General features: G+C 43.4%; 1 protein-coding gene across 2 annotated transcripts in view; it reads left to right on the forward strand.

The window, feature by feature from the left end:
- Nucleotides 1–25,002, forward strand: part of SMYD1 (SET and MYND domain containing 1) — a 90,014-nt gene that overhangs the window by 58,138 nt on the left and 6,874 nt on the right. For both annotated transcript variants that reach the window (XM_030192569.1, XM_030192570.1), the window contains 3 exons: nt 6,424–6,613; nt 10,705–10,797; nt 20,679–20,842. In XM_030192569.1, coding sequence (XP_030048429.1) covers nt 6,424–6,613; nt 10,705–10,797; nt 20,679–20,842 — 447 coding nt within the window. The remainder of the gene's footprint in view (nt 1–6,423; nt 6,614–10,704; nt 10,798–20,678; nt 20,843–25,002) is intronic.

Here is a 25,002-nt window from a genome sequence, read left to right on the forward strand (position 1 = left end):
AAGTGTACTATATACAACTGTGATCCTTGGAATTAACACAGTAGCATAGTAAGTGACAGCAGATAAAGACCTGCATGGTCCATCCAGTCTGCCCAAATGTCACACTCATTATCAATTCATGATTACAATGAATGTGATGCAAAATAATTGATCATGGTCTTTCTTTGGTGTTTCTGGGACACAGACCATCGAAGTCCACCCGACCCTGTCCTTACATTCCAATTACTGAAGTTGCTGTCAAAGCCCACTCCAGCCTATCTGTCTTGACATTTGCAGGACACAGACCATAAAAGTCTGCCCAGCCCTGTCCTCAGGTTTCAGCCACTGAAATTGCTGTCGAAGTTCTTTCCAGCCCATTAAATGCACCTGTGCTTTTTGCACAATAAGTACAGTGTGCTAACTGCAATGTGTAATGTATGCCCATTCACCACCCACAACCTAACCAGTTCCTGCCCCCTAACATGACATGCAATTAATGTGTGAATTAGTGCACATTGTCACGCTAGTGGCAACAAACTTCAGAGTCAATCGAAGTGAATTAAGTGCTCTTTCCATAAGATGATTGGTCAAATTTATTTTTTAAGGATTCTTTCCCATAAAATCAGAACAAGGGCTGTTATTTTGAAAATAGGGCCTGCATATATTCATTTCAGTGAATTTTGAATTATGCTGTTAATATTATCTGAAAGAAAGGGCAGTCAGAGCCAAATTCAGGGGTGAGTAGTACATATACATTACATTGCCAAGAGCAATATAAAAAGCTTCTAATGCCTCTGACTGTGATACGGTAGCCTTAAGGGCCCTTTTCTAAAGTGCACTAAGCAGTTAACATGCAAATTAGTACACGCTGTAAGAGCACAAGTGTGGCAACTGTTACCATACTAGAGTGACAATGTGCACTAATTCACACATTAATTGTATGTCATGTTAGAGGGCAGGAACTGGTTAGGTTATGAGGGGAGAATGGACATAGTCTACACATTGCAGTTAGCACCGGTGCACTTACTTCCTCTCCAAGAACATGCATTAAGTATAATTGTGAATAAGGGAAGGGAAAGGGAAATGGGACTTGGGAAATGGGACTTGATATACCGCCTTTCTGTGGTTTTTGCAACTACATTCAAAGTAGTTTACATATTATATATAGGTACTTATTTTGTACCTGGGGCAATGGAGGGTTAAGTGACTTGCCCACAGTCACAAGGAGCTGCAGTGGGAATCAAACCCAGTTCCCCAGGATCAGAGTCCACTGCATTAACCACTAGGCTACTCCTATAAGCTTAATTCTCTATAAGGAACTTTCCTTATCAATCTGAAAGATCAGTACTTATGAGTGGGTCCATATGAGTGCTCCCCAACCAGTAGATGGAAGCAGACAACATTGGCATAACGAGTAATGCAGCCCTGGAAATTGACAGTATTTCTCTGTCTCCAGCAGATAACACAGGTTGGCCTAGCTCCAGGGGTGCAGGCTTCAGCCTGTGCCCTGTGTTGAGACTCTGGCCAGGTGGTGCTCTCAGGGATTGCCCCGATTGAGCGAGAGTTGGTCGTCTCCTTCATCCTGATCCTTGGTTCAAGCATCCTGGCTTGATAATACTTATCTGGGAGTAGTCCCAGAGGGCCACTGCCAGTTGGGTGATTCCCCCACCTCTGAGGACTCTTAACTAGGGGCCTCAGTCTGATAAGGAGGGGCATCAGGGTCACTGCAATGGGGTAAGTAGTCCCTTCTCTACCAGGAATTTGACTTATGAGTCCCAGCAAGGGGGGGAGGGAGGGTCCAAGGGCATTTATGGCTGCATGGGACCATGGGGCCTCTGCAAGGGGAGCTCTTAGATGCCACATATTTCCTTCCTCCCCCTTTTCTCTCCTCCATCAGGGCCATTGTTAGGGAGTGGCAAACAGGGCAATTTCCCTAGGTCCCCATACCATAGGGGGCTCAAAACCTGCCTCAAGCTAAAGGAGGCATAAGCTGAAGGCCAGCTTTTTGGCTTCCTGCCCAGTTTCTCCCTAGGCCCCTAAATGTCTAACACTTGCCCTGCCCCCGCTCCCCCACCCCCCCCCCCCATGACCTCAACCTGCAGGTCCCAGTCAGAGGGGTTGTGCATTTGTGACAATATGATCCCATAGTGCTCAGCTGGGGACTGGTAAGTAAGGACCCTTAAGGGTCCATTGTTATCTTCCTTCCTGCCTTCCTTCATCCCTCCTACCCCCTCCTTTTTTGGCTTGCATTCCTTGCTTGTCTGCCCCTTGGTAAAGTTGGAAGTGTTTAAATTTAAAAAAAAAAAGATTAGACTGTGGGCAGGATCACAATAGTAGCAGTACAGGGCAGGCAGGGAGAATATCAAAGATCCATTGTTGATGGGAAGGGAATCTGTCAGAAGCAAGCCAGTTCTAGGAGCAGGGGAACAGCAGGGAATTTCAGAGCTACAGATAGTGTGATTAGCAGCCTGAGCTTAGGACCTGATGCAGAACTCCCGGTAGAGTTGGGTGAAGCATTGGTAAGCTGTGAAAGAGCTCTGAACAGGCGGGGCCCGCAATGACCACATTCACCTCAGCCCTCCTCTTGGCAGGAACAGTGACACATGCTGGCCACATTTCCCATGTGACCTTCAGGGCAGGGGGGCCTTTAGAATGCTGAGTTTGCCTCTGATTGAGTCCAGGTGACATGGGAACTTCCAACATCTCTGATTTCTTCCCTCTGCTCATTCCCCTCACTCTCTTCTCCAGAGCCTTATTGGTTAGTGGTGTCTCTCTAGTCCTTGCCTTTCACTATTGGAAGGGTTGCATGCCTCTGTGCCATCTCCTCAGCTGTCTTATTCAGCCTAGGGTGTGTGCACCAGAAGGGGACAACTTGAGAAAAGAAAAGTAGCCTAGAGCAAAGTGCTGTAACTGGAAGGCCAAGCTTCAGTTCCCTTTGCTGTTCTCAGAAACAGGGTTATGGGTCAATGTTCACCAGCTTCAGTTACAGCAAGCTACCTCTTAGAGGCTGGAACTCTAAGGGGCTTGAAGCCCTGAGTGTGTCAGAGATCAGGGTTGGAAAGTAAATTTTTAAAAAGAGGGAGAGATATGGCTAGTAGAAGAAGTGTCATTGTTGAAAGCAGGATAGCCTATGTATAGGTGTATTTTATTTATTACCATATTATTATTAATCACATTTGTATCCCATCTTTTCCCACTGATAGCAGGCTCAAAGTGGCTTACAAAAATATTGTAGTAAGTTACAATACAAGAAGTACAATTTTTCAAATTTAGCAGACTAAGAAAAATAACAGTTAAACAATGATGGGTATTGAAGTAGGATATAAATAACAATTAATCAGTAGTAAATATGAAAGATAGGATGTAATTAGAGTCTATTGGATCTTATAATAGTAAGGGATAATTTGAGTTTTTGACCTCTGCCTCTGCTCAGAGCTATGGACAGTGGACTCTGTGGTGTGTTGATGTAACAGACTGTGTGCTGTCTATGAGTCTTATCCACTATCTGCGGAAGGAAGGCATTGTATGTTTTATCCCCAAAGACCTTACTAGGCAGAAGTGCCTAGTTATGCAATCAGAGAACTGTTGTAGTAAACAGAGAGAGAGGTTGCCTCCGTGGAGTGGCTCTTTGAAAGAGTCAGAAGCTGCTGAAACCCTTACTGCTAAGGCTTGATCTCCAGGTAGCTTGCAAGTGGGCCATCGGAAGTGATAATTTGAAGGAGGTCCTATAGTCCTGGACCTTCATAGGCCCTCCCCCCCCCCCCCCCCCCCCCCCCATTGCTTCCTGATATATTTCTTAACAGGATCTCCTCAGTCAGCTTTGCCTGAGTTTGTCCTTAGGGTGGCCAAATATAAGGGTTGGTATCCCTTTCTGGTAGAAGGATGGATGTGGTGTCGGATCACATGTGGAGGCTGCCCTGGTCTAGCAATACCAAGATCAGAGAGAAGAACAACATTGAGGGACCCCCAAAGTGAAAAGACTGAATCTGTTTAAGATTGTCCTTTTTCTTTAGTTCCTCTCCTTCCAGGCAGCTATATGCACTAACTCCATACCTTGGGTACTCCGATGTTGGCTCTAGTATCCCATGGAAAGAGCCATGTCAAATTTCTTGCAGGTAGCAGTGTGCATAGGAAGGAGGTCTCCTCTATCCTTACATGGAACTTAACAGCTAGTGAGTCTTGCACAATGGGGGTAAGTAATGCTAAGTTCTCCTGTGGTTGGATCCTACATTTTGCCTGATTGGGGCTAATTCCATCCAGGGCCGCAATGCTTCAGTCATGCTTCATAGGAACTTATGATACAGTTTTACCCTTCCAAATACTGGGCTGTGCTTTGACATAGTGACAGTTGGAGTCATCTAAATAGTATGTCACTATTCACGGGGGCTCCCATCATCTTCAATGGAGGTGTGATACCCTGTGCAAGGGTTGAGGGTGGTCCAGTGGAAGAAGTCAGCTGGACAACAGGATATAAACAAAAATAAGAATTTATTTATCTGAGTACCTGAGGCCTGTTCTGCAGGTGAGATCTATTTGCATGATTGGTGATTATCCTGGATAACAATTAAATGATCCTAGTGTCTGGAACATATGGGGGCCCTCTCATTTCCTATGAAGAGCTGGGGCTTGTGGTCTTGGATGTCAGGGGCTGTAGATATCTCTCCCAGCATGCAGTTTTCCTAGTTCCATCTCTTCCATGAGAATGATCCTTCTGCAAGGTCTAGGTTCCAGGACAATGGTCCTGTGTATGGTAACTCAAGCTCTAACCCACTTGTTCCACTCCCAGTTCACATACTTTTCAGGTTGCCCTATATTAGCCAATTGCTGTTTAGGGAGACTGGAAGGAGCCTAAAGGGGTCTCTTCATAGGGGTCTTTCATAAGGAATAGTTCAGGACATATGCATTCTTGATTGATTTGCATCACAATGATTAGCCTGGAAAGCTGCTTGAGGGCACCTAAAGTAGGCCAGCTTTCTCACATTTCAGCAATCCTTTAGCTTGAGAAAAGACAATTCAGGAGCTATCAGAAAGGCCACACTTTTCATTAATGAGAATGAGCTTCAGAGAACTGGTGCTATCAGGGAGCCTGGTATGTATGTCAGAGTTGTTCTGGGTTGGCAGCATCACATGTGCTCGATTCCGGGTATTCTGGGCCAACCTAATGGAACCTTGAAGTATAAGGACTCGAGGGGTTGGAAACGGCATCTCCATGAGGGTAACTCCTTTCAGCCTGGTAAAGCTATAAAACATGCAAGTTTTTTGACCAATAAAAGAACAGCAATAGCCAGGGGGCTGGGTAACTTGCTATAGACAAAACTTTCTGTTATTCTCTTGTATCTATGCCTGCTGGGAGCTTGGATGTTATGGGCTGATTCCAAAGGGCACTTGCCAGGAGTAGTACTTCACCTTTTTAGTGTTTTTTTGCCCTCTTGAGTCAAGGGTTCCCTGTTTCATGGTATCCCTTCCAGGAGTTGTTTGGATGTATGGCAGGGCCTGGTTGTTGTGTCCTACCACAGTTTGATTCTGTTTGTTCTCATGTGGGGTTTGGTGCACCAGCTGATCTCCCTTTATGCAAGGGAACTAGTTCTTGAGAGTTTCTTGTAGATGTCCTTAGGAGATGATGTCATACCTAGTCATATATCTATATGCCATATCCTTCTCCAGGGAGACCCAGCTTTGGCCTGGAAGCAGTGTCCATGAAGCTGTTGATGGCTCTGCTCATGGTCAATGTGCTGTTCTAGGCTAGGTGAGTCACAAAGCTTCAATAGCCAGCTAAACCTTTCCCAAGCAAAAACTTATTAATCCAACTCTTCTTTAATGTAGCAATCATAGTGTGAGGCAGTGAGGGATAAAGCAGATGTCCCTTGTTATTCCCTGGCTTTGAACTACAGTTTATCCACCTGACAGCAGAGGGTGGTAAACCTGCTGGTCAGGGGTTGAACTGCAAAGCTAGACAGAGAATAGTGCATTGTGGGTAGGGTAGGCTGCCTGAACAGAAGGGTGTGACCCCACAATGAACAGACGAGAGTTAAAAAGCCCATGGGAGGAAGAGGAAAAGCCCAGCATCTCCTGGTTGTCCTTCCTCCCTCCTGGCCATCTCCACTCTTTTTGTGTGTGTTGTGGTCCTGTTTCTTGATAAATCATGTGATTAGAAATCTGTAACATATTGTAGTGAACTGATCTATAAATGGGAATTAACAAAGTCAGTTATATGTAGCTTAACAAAACTTCCAATAAACCAACCTATCCACCAGGATACAATCTATTAGGTATTACATACACTCAGACATTTGAATAAATCCATTATGGAAATGCTAAATTAAATTATTTACTTGAACATAGACTATTAGCTGAAAAGATAAGTACAGTGTATTAGTGGAGTGAATTGAGTCACTCAAAATAGCCTAATTTTTCATTTTTAATCCTTTGTTTCTTGAAACCCAGAATTGAACTGCGTTCACTTGGTAAAATTTGTAAGGGAGAAGAGCTGAGTGTGTCCTATGTGGATTTCCTGAATCTACGTGAAGAGCGAAGGCAGCAGCTGAAGGGACAGTACTACTTTGATTGCACCTGTGAACACTGCACAAAGGGACTCAAGGAAGACCTAATGCTGGCTGTGAATGATGAAAACAAGGTACCGTGCTATGCCCAGCTCACAAAATCAACTGTTCATCCTACGTCCACTTAATCTGTGTGTTCACAATTCCACAAAAGGAGGAAAGTGTCATATATTTAAGGTGGGGGGGGGGGGGGGGTCACCAAATTCAGTCCTTGAGGGACATGACTCACAATGAATATGTATATTAAAATTTTTAATATACCGCCACTTCTAAAAAAAAAAAAAGATCACAGCAGTTAACAATAAAATTCACTTGCGCCAGCCTCTCACCTACCGAGTACCAAGTTCTTTGAGTGCTGTCTCCTCCTCCTCCTTGCTTTAACAGCACAGATGTGGAACGCCTCCATTAAGGAGGTGGTAGAGATACAAATGGTGACGAAATTCAAAAAGGCATGGGATGAACACAGAGGATCTCTATTTAGAAAATGGAAGTTATAAAAAGCCTAAACTTAAATGGCTGTATGTGTGTGAATGTGTCGCGTGACACTTACATGGTGACTCTGGCTGTGATGAACTAGGGCCGATACCGGGAGACCTGTACGGTCTGTGTCTCATATATGGCAATCTGGTTTTGGCTGGGCTGAAAAGGGTTTAGACAGCAACTTTAGTGGCTGAAACATGAGGACAGTTCTGGACTTTTACGGTCTGTGTCCTGCAAATGAGAAGATGAATAGGCTGGAGTGGGCTTTGAGGGCAACTCCAGCATTTGGAACATAAGGATAGGGCCAGGCGGGCTTCTACAGAAAGACCATAATCAAGTACATAATATCACATTCATTGTTGATTTAATCATGAATTGATAATGATTGTGACTATTGGGCAAACTGGATGGACCGATCCGGTTTTTATCTGCTGTCATTTACTATTACTATTAATCCTCTCTACTTCCGGACTGATGCGCAGACCTCAGCTCTGACATAAACATGAGCATCAGATGTCACCTGACCTACTGGCGCGTGCATGTGGTGATCTCTTAGCACACAGTGCCAGTGAATCAGAGAAGTCTTATATGTGCGCACCAGAGTGCTCCAACTTCCGTTCCTTCCTTGCCTGCAGTGCTGCGGCTCAAACCCAGAGACTGAGAGAGCTGACAGGAATTTTTTTTAATGTACCATTAAATTCTTGTGGGTGAGGACAGGTTAAATTCTTGCAGGGATGGGTTAGATTCCCCATGGGGACGGGCGGGGATGGGTTAGATTCCCTACGAGGACGAATGGGGATGGCTTGGATTCCAGTGGGGACGGGTGGGGATGGGTTGGATTTCTATCCCTGTGCAACTCTCTAGTCTAGAATGTGTTATTGGTCTTTGAACATAAAAAAAAAAAAAACTATGATAAACAGTTTTTCCCATAAACCCAAAATTGGAAATACCTGGTAGAACACAATTCCCAGTGTCTTACCTCAGCATTAAGCTTCTGATTTGGAAGAGTTCTATTTTTTATTTGTATTCATGTTGTCTCCTTTGAGATGTAAATATACAGTAAAAATACGGGAAAGTGAAAAAGGTAGAGTTGGGCAATTTGGTCCTTGTCCCAGTTCAGAATTTGTTTCCTAAAATGTACTCATGATAGTCAGAATTGTCTCTAACCTATTTGAATCTTGACTCTGCTTTTTATCTTGAACATCCTGTTAATATATGGCCTAGCTTTGGATCTACCACTGGAATAGTGAGGGCCAAGGCTATGAAGCCTAAAATAACTAAAGTACTGACTAGGCCAAATATCTGTAAAAAGCAGGTCTGAACCATGAGTTCTGACACAAACTGGTACAACTGTCACTTTAAATCAGATGAATAAAATGGAGTCTATTAGAAGGCTACAGAGGGTACACAGAGTTCTCCAGATGGTGTGAAAAGTATGTGAAAACTATTGCAACAGGGAACAGGTGTCTCAGAAATGAGATGTGAAAAAAAGAACTTGTTCCCAAAACATACTGATAAGCCCGCGTGGGAACGTATCATCTCAGAAATTGAGAGCTAGGTTTCCCACCATTGACTTCTATGGAGAGGTTGTGTATAAAAGAGGGGACAATCTGCCATAGCTTTGGTATCTGCCCCAACGCTTATCTCAGACGGCGAAGCTCTGTCCGGTTGTACCCAGAATCTATCTGCTGAATGTACCTGATTAAAGTCTGATGCCTGTACTTGTACCAACTTGAAGACTTGTCTTTGGGTAAGAAATAAAATGTATCTATCTATTTAAACCTATCTCTGTCTTTATTCTATCTTCTCTTTACCTTACATTTAGTTTACAAGGCAGATCACATACACTCAGTTTCTGGAGAAACTTAGACAGAATTTTAATGAGCATTATCTGGGAACATAAATGGCACAGAGTATACCTAGATCCAGGAAGACAGAAAGCAGTAGTTATGGGAATTAGAATTCTATTACAGCCCCTAATGCAAACCCAGAGCAGACCTCCTTGTGATTGGGTGACAATGGAGGTTGGAGAAACCATGCAGAACCTGTTATGTAAAATAGGTATCTTTAGTCCCCCGTGTGATCTGGAGTCAGAAAGAGGTCCAAGAGGGGGAAATTAAAACAATCCAAACAGACTGCTTTGGCTCTTGTATGAAAAGTGAATAGATCCAATCATCCAAATGGATTTGTGTCAGCTGATCAGTCAGCCGGCAGAGACAGAAAACTAGCAGGCTGTTGTTGAAGGGAGAGGGGACCTTTTATTCCAGTTTTGGGACTGCTTTGTTTACACTGCTCTGTCTTCTATGGGGGGAACAGGGGGGTTAGCTGTGAATGAAGAAGGGAGGAAAAAAAGAGAGAGGAAGAGGAGGAGAGGTGGTGCTGGAAACGCCTTCAAACAGAAAGCAAATGCACAGAAACATTAAGATATAATAGGACATAAGGAAAAAGAAAAAGAAGCATATTGAGGCTCTCTCTTACCACACCCTTTCAAATAAATTAAAAAATATATTACAAAAATGGTGGCCTGCTTGATTGGATTGATCGAGAGATTTCTTCAGTTCTATGTTTGTCAAGTCCAAAATATAGTCATAGAACAGAGATGGTGGCGAGAATATGTAAAAAAATGTCAGACTCACAATCAAAGCATTTATCTTCACAGAGAAGAGTGACTAGAAATCAAGTCAGAAAGATCCCTTTCTTTCTCAGCAGCAGTGCTGCGATAGGGCCTATAACACTAGAAACAGCTTCAACAAGAATTCTGCCCTTGTTGAGAGCAGTTGTCAAATGGGGTAACTGAGGAGTTACTTGGTAGATTCCTATGGGTGAAACTTGTCTGTCCTCTTGGTGTTGTGCAGACCTTTATTTCACTGTGTGTGGCGGCTGGTACTAGGGAAAAATTATGAAGGTGCTGTGTAATGTACAAAATCAATTTTTATGCCATTGAAATAAAATTCTAAAATGTCTTATGCTCTTGGTCTTCATTCTCAGTCCTCAAAGTTTGATAGCGTCAGTTTTCAGAGTACCCCACTGAATATAAATGAGAAAGATTTTCACACAGTGGAGGTAGTAGGCGTGCAAATCTCTTTTGTGCATAGTCATTAGGGGTATCCTGAAAATCTGACTTATTGGCAACCCTTGAGGACTGGGAGTGAAGACCAAGATCTTATGTGAAGTAAGCAGTTTTGCAGGGGTGAGTGTGTTATCCATGTGTCACCAACACAAATGCCTTAGTATTTGCAAAAAGTATGCTTGAACTTTCTTCCACAGGAAAAAGGGTCAGTGACAAAGGCAGGGTAAGACACGGGAAAGGAGTGATAACAGAGGAAGTGCTAGGACAGAGAGGGGAAAGTACACATGTGGTTTAGATTGTTAAATCCCTGAATATCATTTCATATGTGACCTTTGCCAGTAGATGAAACATATGTAGGACCCACAGTACTTTGGTACCACGGATTTTGCCAAAGCTTGATTTCAAAGAGAAACTATCCAGGTTATTACTCTTTGAAAACTAATATGAAGGTCCATGATTAGAAAAACTAGCTTCAGTAGCAAGAATTGCCACCTTTATGCAGAGAAAAGTTGCTTCATAAATCCAAATTATTATTATTCTCATAATTAGGTGTCTGATTGAACCGAGAGAATTTTCTCCATATTCAGAGCTATTTCTTCTCAATATCTCCCACAGCCATCACAGGGAGTGGTGAAGGAAGTTATTCAGTTTACCAAAGACACCATGGAGAAGATCAGCAAGGCACGCTCTGAAGGAGCATATCATGAAGTAAGTCATAAGTCATCTTTTATCCATTTCTTTCACTAGAACTCCCTGCAGCAGTAGGGCAGAAAAGTGTAAGTCAATCTATATTAAAGGTACTGTGAAATTTACTGAAATCGTTCTGTGAAAGCTGAACTTCTACTTAGCTACAGGCATTAGGGAACCTGTATTTATCTTATCCCTCATGCTTCTCTTACTGCTTGCATAATTACATGGATTGAATAAGGGCATCATTTTTATGTGGACCAGTTGAGGACAGAGCTAGGGCTACTGGCCAGCACAGAATCTACTCTCTCCACATGCTTCTCACAGTCAATAAATCAGTCCACACCGTTTAATATGCTCAACATTGTAAATGTTTGCACCTCTCACTTCACGCAGAAATGTTATTATGAAGGGCTCCAGGAGTATTTTTGCCTTAACCAAATGTTTTGATTTCTATATTCCGGAACTGGTAATCACCATTACGGAACTATGTAAGCCACGTTGAGCCTGCAAATAGGTGGGAAAATGTGGGATACAAATGCTACAAATAAATAATTAAATAAATATTCAAAACAATTTATAAAAGTTCCAAACCAGTACTTAGGTGTCCACACAACTAAAGATGTGAATTTATGTATCAATACAAGTTATCGTGGTGGGGTTGAATATTTTCCCTCGTCTTCTTTTCCGTTTTCAAGCTTTGCCTATTTTGGTTCTTTGACAGCATTTACTCAACCTTCAGCGAGATTTTCTACATTTTATATTGGGGGGGGGGGGAGGGAAGCTACCGTGCCTATCTAAAGATATGGTATATCAAACTACAGAGTTAGGGGGCAAAGCAGTTCCCAATATTACCGATATCATTAGACTGTCCAGTACAGACAATTAGTAGATTGGGAGTCATGTCCAGAGAAAATGTCAGTGGTATTGGAACAACATTTTCCGCTAAAGCATTTGTTATTATTATTATTGGTTACATTTGTATCCCACATTTTCCCACCTATTTGCAGGTTCAATGTGGCTTACATAGTACTGTAAAGGCGATCGCCAATTCCAGTATGAACAGATACAAAGTGATGTTGTGGAAGAATGAAAGGATGTTGTGGAAGAATGAAAAGAATCATAGGGAGGAAGAGTTAGATTATGTCCAGTACGAGCTTAGGTTTCATTGTGTTGCAGGGTTCAGGCATTTAAGTTAGATCGGTAGCATATGCCTTTTTGAACAGGTACATTTTTAGTGATTTCTGGAAGTTTAGGTGGTCATTCGTTGTTTTCATGACATTTGGTAGCGCGTTCCATAGTTGTGTGCTTATGTACTATAGAGAAAGCATGACCACAGTGAATGTATATCCAGGATTCAAAGTATAAATATTCTCAGATAACAAATAACAAAGTGGCTGACCCTTGTGATTTATATACTAGATAAATAATTATCTAAAGGTTTCCATTTTAACAACTTACTAGATTTCTGGAAAGTACATCTTAAATTATTTTCATAGTTCTTATACAATATAACCCAATTCCACCACATTTGGAAAGAAAGAGGTTAGTTATCCTTCCAATGATTAATGAGTTTAAAGGCAACAGATATTAGAAATTCAAATAGAAATTTGTCTGATTCAGCAGATATTTCAGGTAGGATAACTGATTTCCAGATAATAAATTTCAAGGAGGTAGTAGTTGACAAGTGAAGGATATCAGATATTTTACTCCAAACCTAATTTCAATGTTGGCAAAGCCTCACTACTTTCCAGCAACCCCCGCCAGCCGAGGTCCTCGCTTCCGTTGCAGACTGCAAGTTGCAAAGCTTCCTGTTCTTCTGAGTCTGACATCCTGCACGTACAACATGCAGGACGTCAGACTCAAAATTTGAAACTGAGTCTAACGTCCTGCGCATTGTACGTGCAGGACATCAGACTCAGAAGAGCAGGAAGCTTTGCAACTTGCAGCCTGCAACGGAAGCGAGGACCTCGGCTGGCGGGGGGTTGGGGTCCCCCGCCAGCAAAGGTAAGCGACGGCAGCGGGGGAAGGTTGGCGGCGGGAGGGGGGAGTGGAGCGAGTCGTTGGTGGTGGGGGGTCTGGCAATGGCGGGGGGGTCTTTCAATGGCGGCGGGGGGTCGGTGGTGGTGGTGGCAGTGGGGGGGTCGGTGGCACCGGGGGGGCTAAAATGTGCCCCCTCCCTCTGGCTCTGGCCCCCCCTACCGCCGGAGTCCAGATACTCCTCTGCTTTCCAGTCCTTTTACGAGGCATCTTTTCAGGGTTTGGAGCTTGGTGAGGGCCAGTCATGGGCAAAAAGCTAAAGTATCTTTGTTAGTACCTGTTCAAGTTGAACCTATTTTTTGGAACCACAGAGTTGGGGCTCTTTTGCTCATTGTGACCAAATAAGATTTTGACACGATTTAGACAGCTATTGGATGCTGGTGAAGTGTTAATGTTAGAGGAGCTGCGGGAACAATATCATTTGGAACCTTGAGATCTTTTTCCTTATTTGCAAGGTTAAACTTTATGTGATATCCAAAGGCTATTTGAGGGATGACGCGAATAAAACTGAGCATTTTGAAAACTTGTGGTTAGCTCTGGGGAAATTTAAACAACAGTTGTCAATTATTTACAAGTTCCTGAGGGGCAAAGAGTTCAAAACAGTGTTTTTTAACCAGTGTGCTGTGACACATTGGTATGCTGTGGGAGTTTTCTGCCACTCCTGTCCAGTGCCCAGCCAGCGATTTCGAATTATAAGATTTCTTCTGTGTAGCAGTTGTTGGTAGCGGGCAGCAATTCAGACAGCCTGCTAGTGCCTACCCCCAAGTCTTCTCTTTGACATAACTTCCCACTTCCGCATAGGTGGAAAGCGTCAGAGACAGGGCTCGGGTTGGCACGAGCAGGCTGTCTGAATTGCTGGCCCCTATTGCCATCATCGCCAACCACTGATGCTGACCACTACAGGAAAAAAGGTGAGGGAAAAAAACAGACAGGTTAAATTCCCCAGTTTGTGTACCCCAATACTATAAGAAAGTTAATAGAACCTTCATGCTACATCTACTTTAACTTGGCCATACAATGTTAACTGGCTCAATTATAGTGAGCCCTTGGGTTTGATGTGTGTGTTCCTGTGATAGTTTGCTAGTTCTCATCACATATTTTAGCCAGACATTCAGATTGTGTCTATTTGGTATGATCTCATTATTTTGCCATTATGGGGTTAGCTCTATAAATGTGTGCCAGCTGGAAGTCTATTATAAAGGAATGTAGGCCTACAGACATACAGATTGGATGCAGTGAAAGGATGTGATCACCATCAGCACTGTGTTAGGAGGGAGGGGTGGTATTTGCTTTAAAAATTGATGTTTTTGAATACATATTATTTGCGCTAATTTCATTATCTTTGAATTATATTGTTGCCCTTTTTCTAGCTTATGTCTTCAATAAAAATGTTCAACTATTATCTAAATTACAATGGCTACCAATCAAAGCCAGAATCATCTTTAAAAATGTACATTCATCTACAAAATTATCTATGGCATCAGCCAAGATTATATGATGAAGCTGATATATTTACCTACCTTCAATACATCTTACTAGATCAAGAAACTATCTCATAGTACTTTTTCCTAGCTATAAAAACATCAGATATAAATCTATATTGAACAGAGATTTCTCACATACAGGTTCAAAAAGGTGGAACACCATCCCTAGTGAGATAAAAAGGATTACTAACTATCTAATATTTTGCAAATTTCTCAAGACATTCCTTTTTAAAAAAAATGTTTGCATTGTTAAACAATGAACCAAACAGCAAATCTTATGATATCTTTAGTTGTTTGCTCTTTTCAAAATCTGACTGTTTATGTGCTTTCATACTTGTAAAAATATGTTCTTTGCATTTCTAGTCTTATTTGTTTTATAATTAACATTCAGATCATATGGGATATAAGCACCAATAAATAAATAAACTATAAAGATAACACAATGATTAGAAATTTAATTATTGAACTTTAAACACAATCCTAATACTCGTTTGTTAAACGATAAAATATATTTCTTTAAAAAATTGATGGTGTACCTTGAAAACGTTTTGCATCTTATCAGTATGCCACAAGATGAAAAAGCTCGAAAATCACTGGTTTAAACCATATAAGTTTATGACGCTGTGGGAGAGAGCTTTGGGAGGAGAATTGATTATGGGGGAGTGGAAGGCATCCATGTGTGTACTGATAAAAGAAAATGCTTATAAGGCTGTATCCCGAGGGTACCTGACACCAGCAATTTTAAAAGCTATGTACCTGACCACAGCCACAGATGTATGCTGGAGATGCAGTATTGAGAAGGGCACTTTTTTCCACATCTGGTGTTCATGTACTAAGATACAACAGTTTTGAGGTGCAGTAGTCCAATGTCTATTAAGGGCTTGAGATTTCCCATTCAGGGCTGCCCCAAATTGTGTCTATTGGGTATAGGAGTGACACAGGACTAGAAATGGCAGTGCAGGCTGGAAAAGATGAGCCTTTCCTCGGCAAAATGTGAGATTACAGCACATTGGAAACAAGCTACTGGTCTACTCTGGAAGATTGGACTTTGCAGTTAACATTAGTAGTGGAGTTCGAAAGGCTTACGGATCGCAGGAAGCATTGCCATGACCCAAAGGATGAGGAATGGACCCATTTGGACCAAATGCTTAGGGGTGAGGGGAGGGTAGTAGAGTAGGATGAGCCTTTAAGACTGTGGTACTGACTGGTCAATTCTCTTTGTATTTTTTTAGTTGCTTTGGGGAGGGGAGGGAGGCGGCTAGGTTGAGGGAATGGAAAGGGGTTTCAAACATGGTATGTTATGAGTCGATTAGCATATTTGTTATGCCAAAAGTTAGAATGTGTTGTAATTCTTCTTGCTAATATACATTATGTGATTTTGTTGTTTTTATTTCAAATTAATAAACATATATTGAACAAAAAAAAAATTCCAAACCTGCAAAAACAGACCCTCATATATTTAAAACACAGTGGTCAGCATTCACATTTCTACCTGGATAATCAGCACCGGGCGGTGCCCAGATAGCTGCCCTATTTTGTTCAGATAGTTATTAGGGTATCGGTGCTGGATATCAGCAGGACCTAGATAACGTCTGGCCCTACCTTGGCTCTGCCTGAGGACTGGGCACTCAGTAAAGGTTTTCTGTGGCAATTTTTGGATGATGCTGATGAAAATCAGTGGCTGGATCCAGCGAGTGGCACTTATTCGGATAAGAGCTGCCCCTACCCAGATAAGTACTGCTGAATATCAACTCCAGCCATGTTTCCATGTCTTTCTTCTCTAATATTTGAATGGCTCTCCTTTTCATAAATAAAGGAGAAACATTCACTTCTCAGATGGCAAGAGGGGGAAAGGGAATGGGACTTGATATACAGCCTTTGTGTGGTTACAGTCAAAGTGGTTTACATATTATATACAGGTACTTACATAGTAACATAGGGCCCCTTTTACCAAGCTGTGGCAACAGGGGACCTGCGCTGGTGTTGACATGTGCTTTTCATGCACGCCGAGGCCCACTTTTACCACAGGGGGTAAAAGAGAAGTCTCTCTTTCCTGCAGGAAATGGCCATGCAGCAAGTAAAGCACTTGCCATGCAGCCATTTCGGGGGGGGGAGCCCTTACTGCCACCCATTGAGATGGCAGTAAGGGCTTCCACGCTAACCTGGCGGTAACCGGCGATTACGGTTATCCGCTGGATATGATGGCTCGTTAGGGGTGGGAAGCACCACCGGGCTGCTGCAATAGCCCAATGGTACTTCCAGTTTAGCTAGCAGTAAGCCCGCGTTGGGCTTACCGCCACTTAGTAAAAGGGGCCCATAGTAACATAGTAAGTGACAGCAGATAAAGACCTGACCGGTCCATCCAGTCTACCCAACAGTCACTCTCATTATCAATTCATGATTAAATCAACAATGAATGTGATATATACATTATAACGAGTCTTTCTTTGGTGTTTCTGGGACATAGAGACACCAAAGAAAGACTCGTCATAAAGTATATAACATCTGGACTTATTTTGTACCTGGGGCAAAGGAGGGTTAAGGGGATCTTTTACTAAGATGCGCTAGCATTTTTAGCTCGAGCTAAAAATGAGCTGGCGCTAAATTCTGAGATGCCCATTATATTCCTATGGGCGTCTCAGTGTTTAGCGCCAGCTGATTTTTAATGCAAGCTAAAAACGCTAACGCACCTTATTAAAGGATCCATTAAGTGACTAGCCCAGAGTCACAAGGAGCTGTAGTGGGAACGAAACCCAGTACACCAGGATCAAAGCCCACTGCACTAACCATTAGGCTACTCCTCCACAATAAGCATATGTTAAGTACTAGGAAGCCCATAGGAATATAATAGGCTGCACACACTTTTATCTTACTCTGAAAAAGCTACATTTCCTTTTCTAGTGCTATGTTGACCAGACAGCTCAGTATATCATATACTTGTTCAAAATAGCATTGGAAATGGAGAAGCAGAAGGAAAAGAAGCCCCCTCTATGAAAAAGAAAATAAAGCATAGAGTTGTGTAACTGCAGCAGTGCCGTAGCGAGGGTGGCTGACACCCAGGGCGGTTCGCCGCTGCGCACCCCCCCTGGGTGCAGCACGGTGCACCCCCCCCCCTCGTCACACGCACACACACACACACACCCCCAGAGCGTGCACCCCCCCCTCCGGAGCGCATTCTTACCAAAGGGGGCGGGCAGGAGGGCCGCTCCACCCCGAGTGCACGTCGCTGGGAGCTGCGTCGGCTCCGCTGGTTCCCTGCTCTCTCTGCCCTGGAACAGGAAGTAGCCTGTTCCGGGGCAGAGAGAGCAGTGAACCAGCGGAGCCGACACCCCCCAGCGGCGTGCACCCGGGGCGGACCGCCCCACCGCCCCCTTCCTACGCCACTGAACTGCAGCCTCATAAGACACAAATCCTCACTTGTTAAGGCGTTTCAGGTAGATCTACCTGAATACTTATCTTCTTTAACAATCCCCTATTCCCCACCTTATGTTCTTTGATCCTTGAATAATCATCACCTGTTTCTCCCAGGCCCAAAACAGGCTACTCTTGAATCCACCAGACACAGAGCTTTCTTGTTCACTTCACCGTTCCTTCGGAATTCAATGCCTCTAACTATTCATGCAGCAGCATCACTAAAACAATTTAAGATTGCTTTGAAAACCTAGCTTTTCGTCCTGCATAGAGGTGTGATGTCCATATGTCAGGGTTTGCCCTTTCCCCTTTTCCCCCTTCTATTACTTCCCCTTTCCCATGTATGATGACCTACTTGCCTATCTATCTACCTACCTACCTCCCTTTTTCCTTTTATCTTGACTTTGTTTGAATGTATGAAACTTCTTTCCTATCCAAGATTGTAGTTCCTTTCCTGCTATTTATTTGTAATTTTTTATTTCTGTACACTGCCCTGGTCTGCCAGTTAGTAAGGATGTATAGGAAGGGAAATGAATGAATGAATGAATGAATGAATGAATGAATGAAATGCAGCAGAAACATGTATCGCTTACAGTATTCTGTAAGTACATGTATAAGTGGAAGCCTCACCCATTCTCCACCCATGTACGCAGTGTCCAGAAAAAAAACAGAACCCTCAACATTTCTCCAAATAACCCAAAAATAAATGTACTATTATTAAAAAAAATTATTACTATTATTGACAGGTGTTACTGCAAGATGCTGTAAAAACTGGTTGATCCCTGTTTTCAAAATGATGCAATTCAGGAAGTGATCATAGCGATCCACTTTAGCAAAATGGTGTTTAGTCAGTAGCGTCAAAGACTCTGTGACTTGGCTCGCATCCAGTATTCCCTTTCCTTCCCTCTCAGTGTCCCGCCCTCCTGTGATGTAATTTCCTCTTTCTGCGAGAGTGGGACACTGAGAGGGAAGGTAAGGCTGGAGGCGAGCTGATTACGTAGTCGATGACGTATAGCTAATTTGCATACGGTTACGAACCCAGCCAGCCAGCCATCCAGGGACACAGACTGAGAAATTATTTTATAGAGAGATGGGCATCTTAGCATTTAGCGCACGTGAATTTTTAGCCCGCACTACAGATGCTAGCGTGCTTTTGTAAAAGACTCCCTAAATTAGGCATGGATCTGCCTTATTCTTTAACACTGTGCAAATTCTAGGAGCATCCCTGACCTGCCAATGCCCCTCCCATGGCCACAGCCCCTTTTTGGATACATGTGTAAATTTTACGCATACATCTTTATAGAATACCGACTACAAAAATGTGCACATAAATTCAAATTAGTGCCAATTAGCTCCAATAATTGATTGCTAGCACCCAATTATTGGTGGTAATTGGGTCGTTGTTCAAATAAATTGCATGCACAAATTTGCACACGCAATTTTGAGCACCATCAAACATATAAACGGCAGGTGACCGACTCACCTGCAAATGCGCAGTAGAGACTTCCCTCTCTGACCTGCCCTTGCGTCAAGACGTGATGACGTCAGAGGGCGGAACAGAGAGGGAAACGGAGTCGAGATCAGTGTCGGACGCTGCCGCCTGGAAACGAACATCGCACGCACCAACCTCCACCCTCCCCCCCATCCCCACCACCGCTCCCGCCCTCCTCCGTATCGGGCCCCCTGCACTGACCTGACAGCGCCTCTCACCTCCATGTGGAAGCGCTGCAGGCAGCAGCAGAGTGATCTGCTGCTGCCTGCAGTGCTTTCACACGGAGGTGAGAGGCGCTGTCAGGTCAGTGCAGGGGGTCCGGCACGGAGGGGGGAGGGAGCGGCGGCGAGGAGGGTAGCTGGAAATCTCGCCCATTTTAACGGGCTTAACGGCTAGTATATATAGAAATAGGGGGTATGCCACTTATATATACCCTTGCAGAATAATGCATAAGCATTAGTCAACACTTATGCATGCAAGTGTACACTTACTCATATTCTGTACATTCACACATGGAAGGGGAATGTAAATGCAGTTACTCAGTTTTTAACGTCTTCACCACTAAGGGAATAATTTACAAATCTCTATTTACAAAATTCCTAGGGCTTAACCTTATGCATATACACTCTGTATACATGTACATTTCTCTGACCTGAGCAGAGGCATTTTTAAGGGGTAGGTTTGGGTGGATTGCAGTTATGCACATATTTTTTAAAAATATTCATGCAAGCATATACAATAAAATGAGAAGGTAGTGCTTCAGAGCAAGCATAGCTTTGTGTGGCAACTTCCCGAGGAGTAATTTTAAAAGCATATATGTGCCTAAGTTCCCTTTTGAAAATAAGCCTTACTTAGGTGCATATCTGTCACACATTAACTGCCTTTTATAAAATTTCCCTCCACACAGATTCATGCCCCTTAATGTTTCCAGCATTTGATGAGCATGACCATATGATGTCACTCCTTGGAGCGCATTTATTGATCTCATCCTGGAGGAAGTCAAATTGCTGGGTTTTTTTGCCCTGCTGTTTTTGCTTTAGCTTGCCTCATTTTCAAGCCCCTGAAGCAGCCCTTTTGGGCGAAACACAGTCTGTGTCGGGCGATTATTTTATAATAAAGCTTTGAACTATACTACCGATTGATCTGCTCTGTTTGTGTCCACTTTAATGTGATCCAGCAGGAATAATAGAGAAGGGTGGGAGAACTGCCATGTCCGATAACGCGAGGGAGTCTGAAAATCTTCGGGACACAGAGTTTATTAAATACACCTTGAAGACTCCCTCGTTCTATTGGACATGTCATTTCCCCCATCCTACTCTATTGTTCCTTCCTGCAACGTTCGTAGGGGCTGGTGTTCCTCCACTTCATGTGGTTGTTTTCCTTTAATGTGGTCCTCCATGACTTAAGTAGAAGATAAGATACTAGGCTTTTGTACAGCTGATATTCTCACCTTTTCTCCTCTTTGGGGCCTATAGGTGGTAAAGCTCTGCCGTGAGTGTCTGAAGAAGCAGGAGCCCGTCTTGGCTGATTCTAATATTTACATGCTGAGGATTATGAGCTTAGCATCTGAGGTGTTGTCTTACCTGCAGAACTTTGAAGAAGCAGCAGAGTATGCCAGGAAGATGGTAGAGGGTTTCCTGTAAGTGGATTAACATCCGACATTTTGTAAATATTTTCAGGTTTCCCGTGGCAATGATGAACTGAATCTTGATGGAAGAACATAATTAAAGATGCTAAAGACACATTGCCTTGCATCTTAATTATGGGGTGGATACATCCCTGAAAATGCAGAGCCTTCGTTCACTGTGTATGCCTAGTACCAGGATTAAGAAGGTGCTGTGCATCGTAAATATTTGTGTTATGTAGAAAAACTAATTTTATATCATGGACATAAAAGTCAGACATTTCCTATGGAGGAAGTAAGCAATTTTGCAGGGGAGAGTAAATCATGCAAGTGTCATTAATACAACTGTGTTTGTATCTGCAAATTACTTTCTTTGGTATAATTCTGAATTTTGGCATCTAAGTTTAAATTGATGTTACACGGTTTGTGCTGTGCATGTGAAGAAAGATAGACCTCCTCATCAAATCAGAAGCACTGTAGCTCTCCTAAGGTCCGTGGCATTTAGCTGATGTTGTCACCATCCAGGCATTTCAAAGCTTCAGGGGTGTATGAATAGAAGCCTGATTTGTGTGTGTAAGGTGATTAGATTTTGGGATCTGTGAAAAGCGTATTTGCCAGCAAAGCAGGTCTCTTATCTGATGATGTCACAATCCAAGTGTTTAAAGAAACACACAACTCCAGAGGCTTCATGCCTCTAGGATCTTGATGAAGGGGTATACCAAAGGGATACATCCCTTTTTGTGGCCCTTTGTGGAGTGGAGGAGTAGACTGCTGGTTAGTGCAGCAGGCTTTGATCCTGGTAAACTAGGTTCAAGTCCCACTGCAACTCCTTGTGATTCTAGGCAAGTCACCTAACCCTCCATTGCCCCAGATACAAAAATAAGTGACTGCATACAATATGTAAACCACCTTGAATGTAACCACAGAAAAGTGATATAGCAAGTCCCATTTTATTTATTTATTTATTTATTGCATTTGTACCCCACATTTTCCCATCTATTTGCAGGCTCAATGTGGCTTATATAATACTGTCAAAGGCGTTTGTCTAGTCGGTTGATAACAAATACAGGTTGTATAGAGATCGAATGAGGTATATGTGGAGGATCGGAAGGGATGAAGATTGCGTGATGTCCGGAACGATCATTAGTCATGTTATGTTCCTGGGTGAAGAGGTTTACATGGGGTCATTGGTATAGGCCTTTTTGAAGAGGTTGGTTTTTAGTGATTTCATGAAGTTCAGGTGGTCATGGCAGTGGCGTTCTTAGGGGGGCTGACACCCTGGGCGTATTGCCGATGCGCCCCACCCCCCCGGTGCAGCGCGACCCCCCTGGCAAAAGGACACCCCCCCAGTGAAGAAACCCCCCCTCCGGGTGCACGCCGCTGGGGGGGGGGTGCCGTGCGCCTGTCCGCTTCGTTCGTTTCCATGCTCCCTCTGCCCCGGAACAGGAAGTAACCTGTTCCGTGGCAGAGGGAGCACAGAAAGAACGTAGCAGACAGGCGCGTGGCACCCCCCCAGCGGCGTGCACCCGGGGCGGACCACACCACCGCCCCCCCCCCCCCAGGAACGCCACTGGGACATGGATTGTTTTCACCGCTTTTGGGAGGCCATTCCATAGTTGTGCGCTTATGTAGGAGAAGCCGGATGCGTGAGTTGTTTTGTACTTCAGTCCTTTGCAATTTGGATAGTGTAGGTTTAGATATGATCTTGATGAGCCGGCTCTGTTTCTTATTGGTAGACCTATGAGGTCTATCATGTATCCTGGGACTACGCTGTATATAATTTTATGGATGAAAGTGCAGACTTTGGAGATGATCCATTCTTTGATTGGGAGCCAGTGCAGCTTTCCCCTCCCTTTCCCCCCTTGTGCACACACCAAAGACAAACCTTTGTTGTAGTTTGTAAATGTTTTTGTTATTGTTGTCTGTGTATATATGATGACAATTGAGAGTTTTAATATTGTCATCATTATATCAACAAGTGACCCTGAATTACCCTAGGCTGGTGATCATGAAAGACTTCAATCTACACATCAAACCCCCAGATATCACCACAGTTGCCTTTCTGGACACGATGACAGCATTAGGATTTACACAGGTGATCAATTCTCCAACCCATGAAAAGGGTCACATACTAGACCTGGTATTCTACAAAAGGGTGGATATCCCAGAATTCTGGGATAACAGTATTGAAATAACACCCCTATCATGGTCAGACCATTTTCTAATTAAATTCTCCCTAAGTGACCACCTGAAACAAATGGCACCTCCCTGAGTTTGGAAGGAGATCAGAGACAAAAAAATCTGACTGCTGAGAATTTCCTAGAGGCCTTGGACTATCCACATGTAGATGAAAAGACAACAGTATCAAAACAAGTTGACATCTGGAATACACATTTAGCCAAGACCTTAGAGAAAACAGCACCACTAAAAAAGGTCTTATCCACACTCACAAACGCTCACCTTGGTTTTCTCCAGAACTTTGGATCCTTAAACACAAAGGACGAAAACTGGAAAGGAGATGGTGCAAATTTCACCTGGATGAAGACAGGCTAAACTGCAGGAAGCACATGGCAAATTACCACCAAGCCTTAACAGCAACCAAAAAACAGTCTTTCTCTCAATGCATTGCACAGGCTGCCAATTCAACCAAGCAGCTGTTCAGTATAGTAAACAGCCTACTGCAACCCCCACAACAAAACCAGCCTGCCCAGTCTAAACTGAACTGCAATGATTTTGCTGCATACTTTGCCAACAAAATTTAAAGTCTCCACCAGGATTTACAGGCAATCCCACCCAGTGCCCAACCAGTCAACCAAGGGTGCACAAACTCGCCCCCTCCTAACAGAGACAGATGGGAAATAAATGTGTTGTATTTGTATCCCGCACTTTCCCACTCATGGCAGGCTCAATGCGGCTTACATGGGGCAATGGAGGGTTAAGTGACTTGCCCAGAGTCACAAGGAGCTGCCTGTGCCTGAAGTGGAACACTTTTAACCTACTGACAGGAGAGCCTTGACAAAATCCTAAGAGACCTTCGACCAACTACCTGCTCCCTCGATCCCTGCCCATCAAAGACAGTGCAGCAGGCAAGTATGGGCCTTATAGAAGGCGCCACAAAAATTGTGAACACCTCTCTTTCTAATGGGCAACTACCAACAGCATTAAAAAGGGCAGTGGTTTGCCCTCTGCTGAAGAAAAATAACCTTGACCAGGACAAACTTGAAAGTTACAGGCCAGTATCCAACATCCCGTTTCCAGGGAAACTCATAGAACAAACAGTCTGTGTTGAACTTAATGAATGACTAGAAAAGAGAAACTGGCTAGATCCATGTCAATCTGGATTCAGACCCGGTTATGGAACAGAAACGGTCCTCGTATCCCTGCTAGATGATCTTCACAGAAACCTCGATGTTAGTACTGCTAGATTTCTCAGCAGCTTTTGACACTGTTGATCATGATATCTTGCTAGCACGACTGACAGAAACAGGTATCAATGGAACAGTACATGCCTGGTTCAGATCCTATCTATCAAAGAGGCAACAATCCATAATGTTTGGCAGCAACTCATCACCACCATGGACACTGACCTGCAGGGTACCACAAGGATCGATGCTGTCACCTATTCTGTTCAATATCTACTTCAAGCCACTAGCTGAGCTGATTCGGTCAATGGACACTCAGTTCTTCATCTATGCGGATGATATGCAGCTACTCATACCCATTGAACCTGACTTACCTACAGCCTTGAATAAACTGATTACTTGTCTAACATCAATTCAAGAATGGGCTAAACACAACAAACTTTGCCTGAACCCAAGTAAAACTGAGCTTCTCTGGGTCCCTAACACAAGTGGATACATACCTGACATCAAAATCCCTTTTGGGAAGTATGAACTCCCCCTCAAATCACAAGTCAGGAACCTTGGAATACAGTTAGATTCAACACTTACTCTGATTCCCCAAATCCAAGCAACCTTCAAGAGCTGCTTCTACTATTTGCGACAGCTATGCTGCCTCTCTCCTTACATTGAGAAGGTAAATCTTATCCCAGTTGTGCATGCCACGGTAACATCAAGACTGGATTACTGCAATGCATTATACAATGGTCTGACTACAAAGGGCCTGCACCAGCTCCAGTTGATTCAGAATGCAGCAGCAAGACTCATAGAAGGTTG

This window comes from Microcaecilia unicolor, chromosome 2 (genome assembly GCF_901765095.1).
Source record: "Microcaecilia unicolor chromosome 2, aMicUni1.1, whole genome shotgun sequence".
NCBI lineage: Eukaryota > Metazoa > Chordata > Amphibia > Gymnophiona > Siphonopidae > Microcaecilia > Microcaecilia unicolor.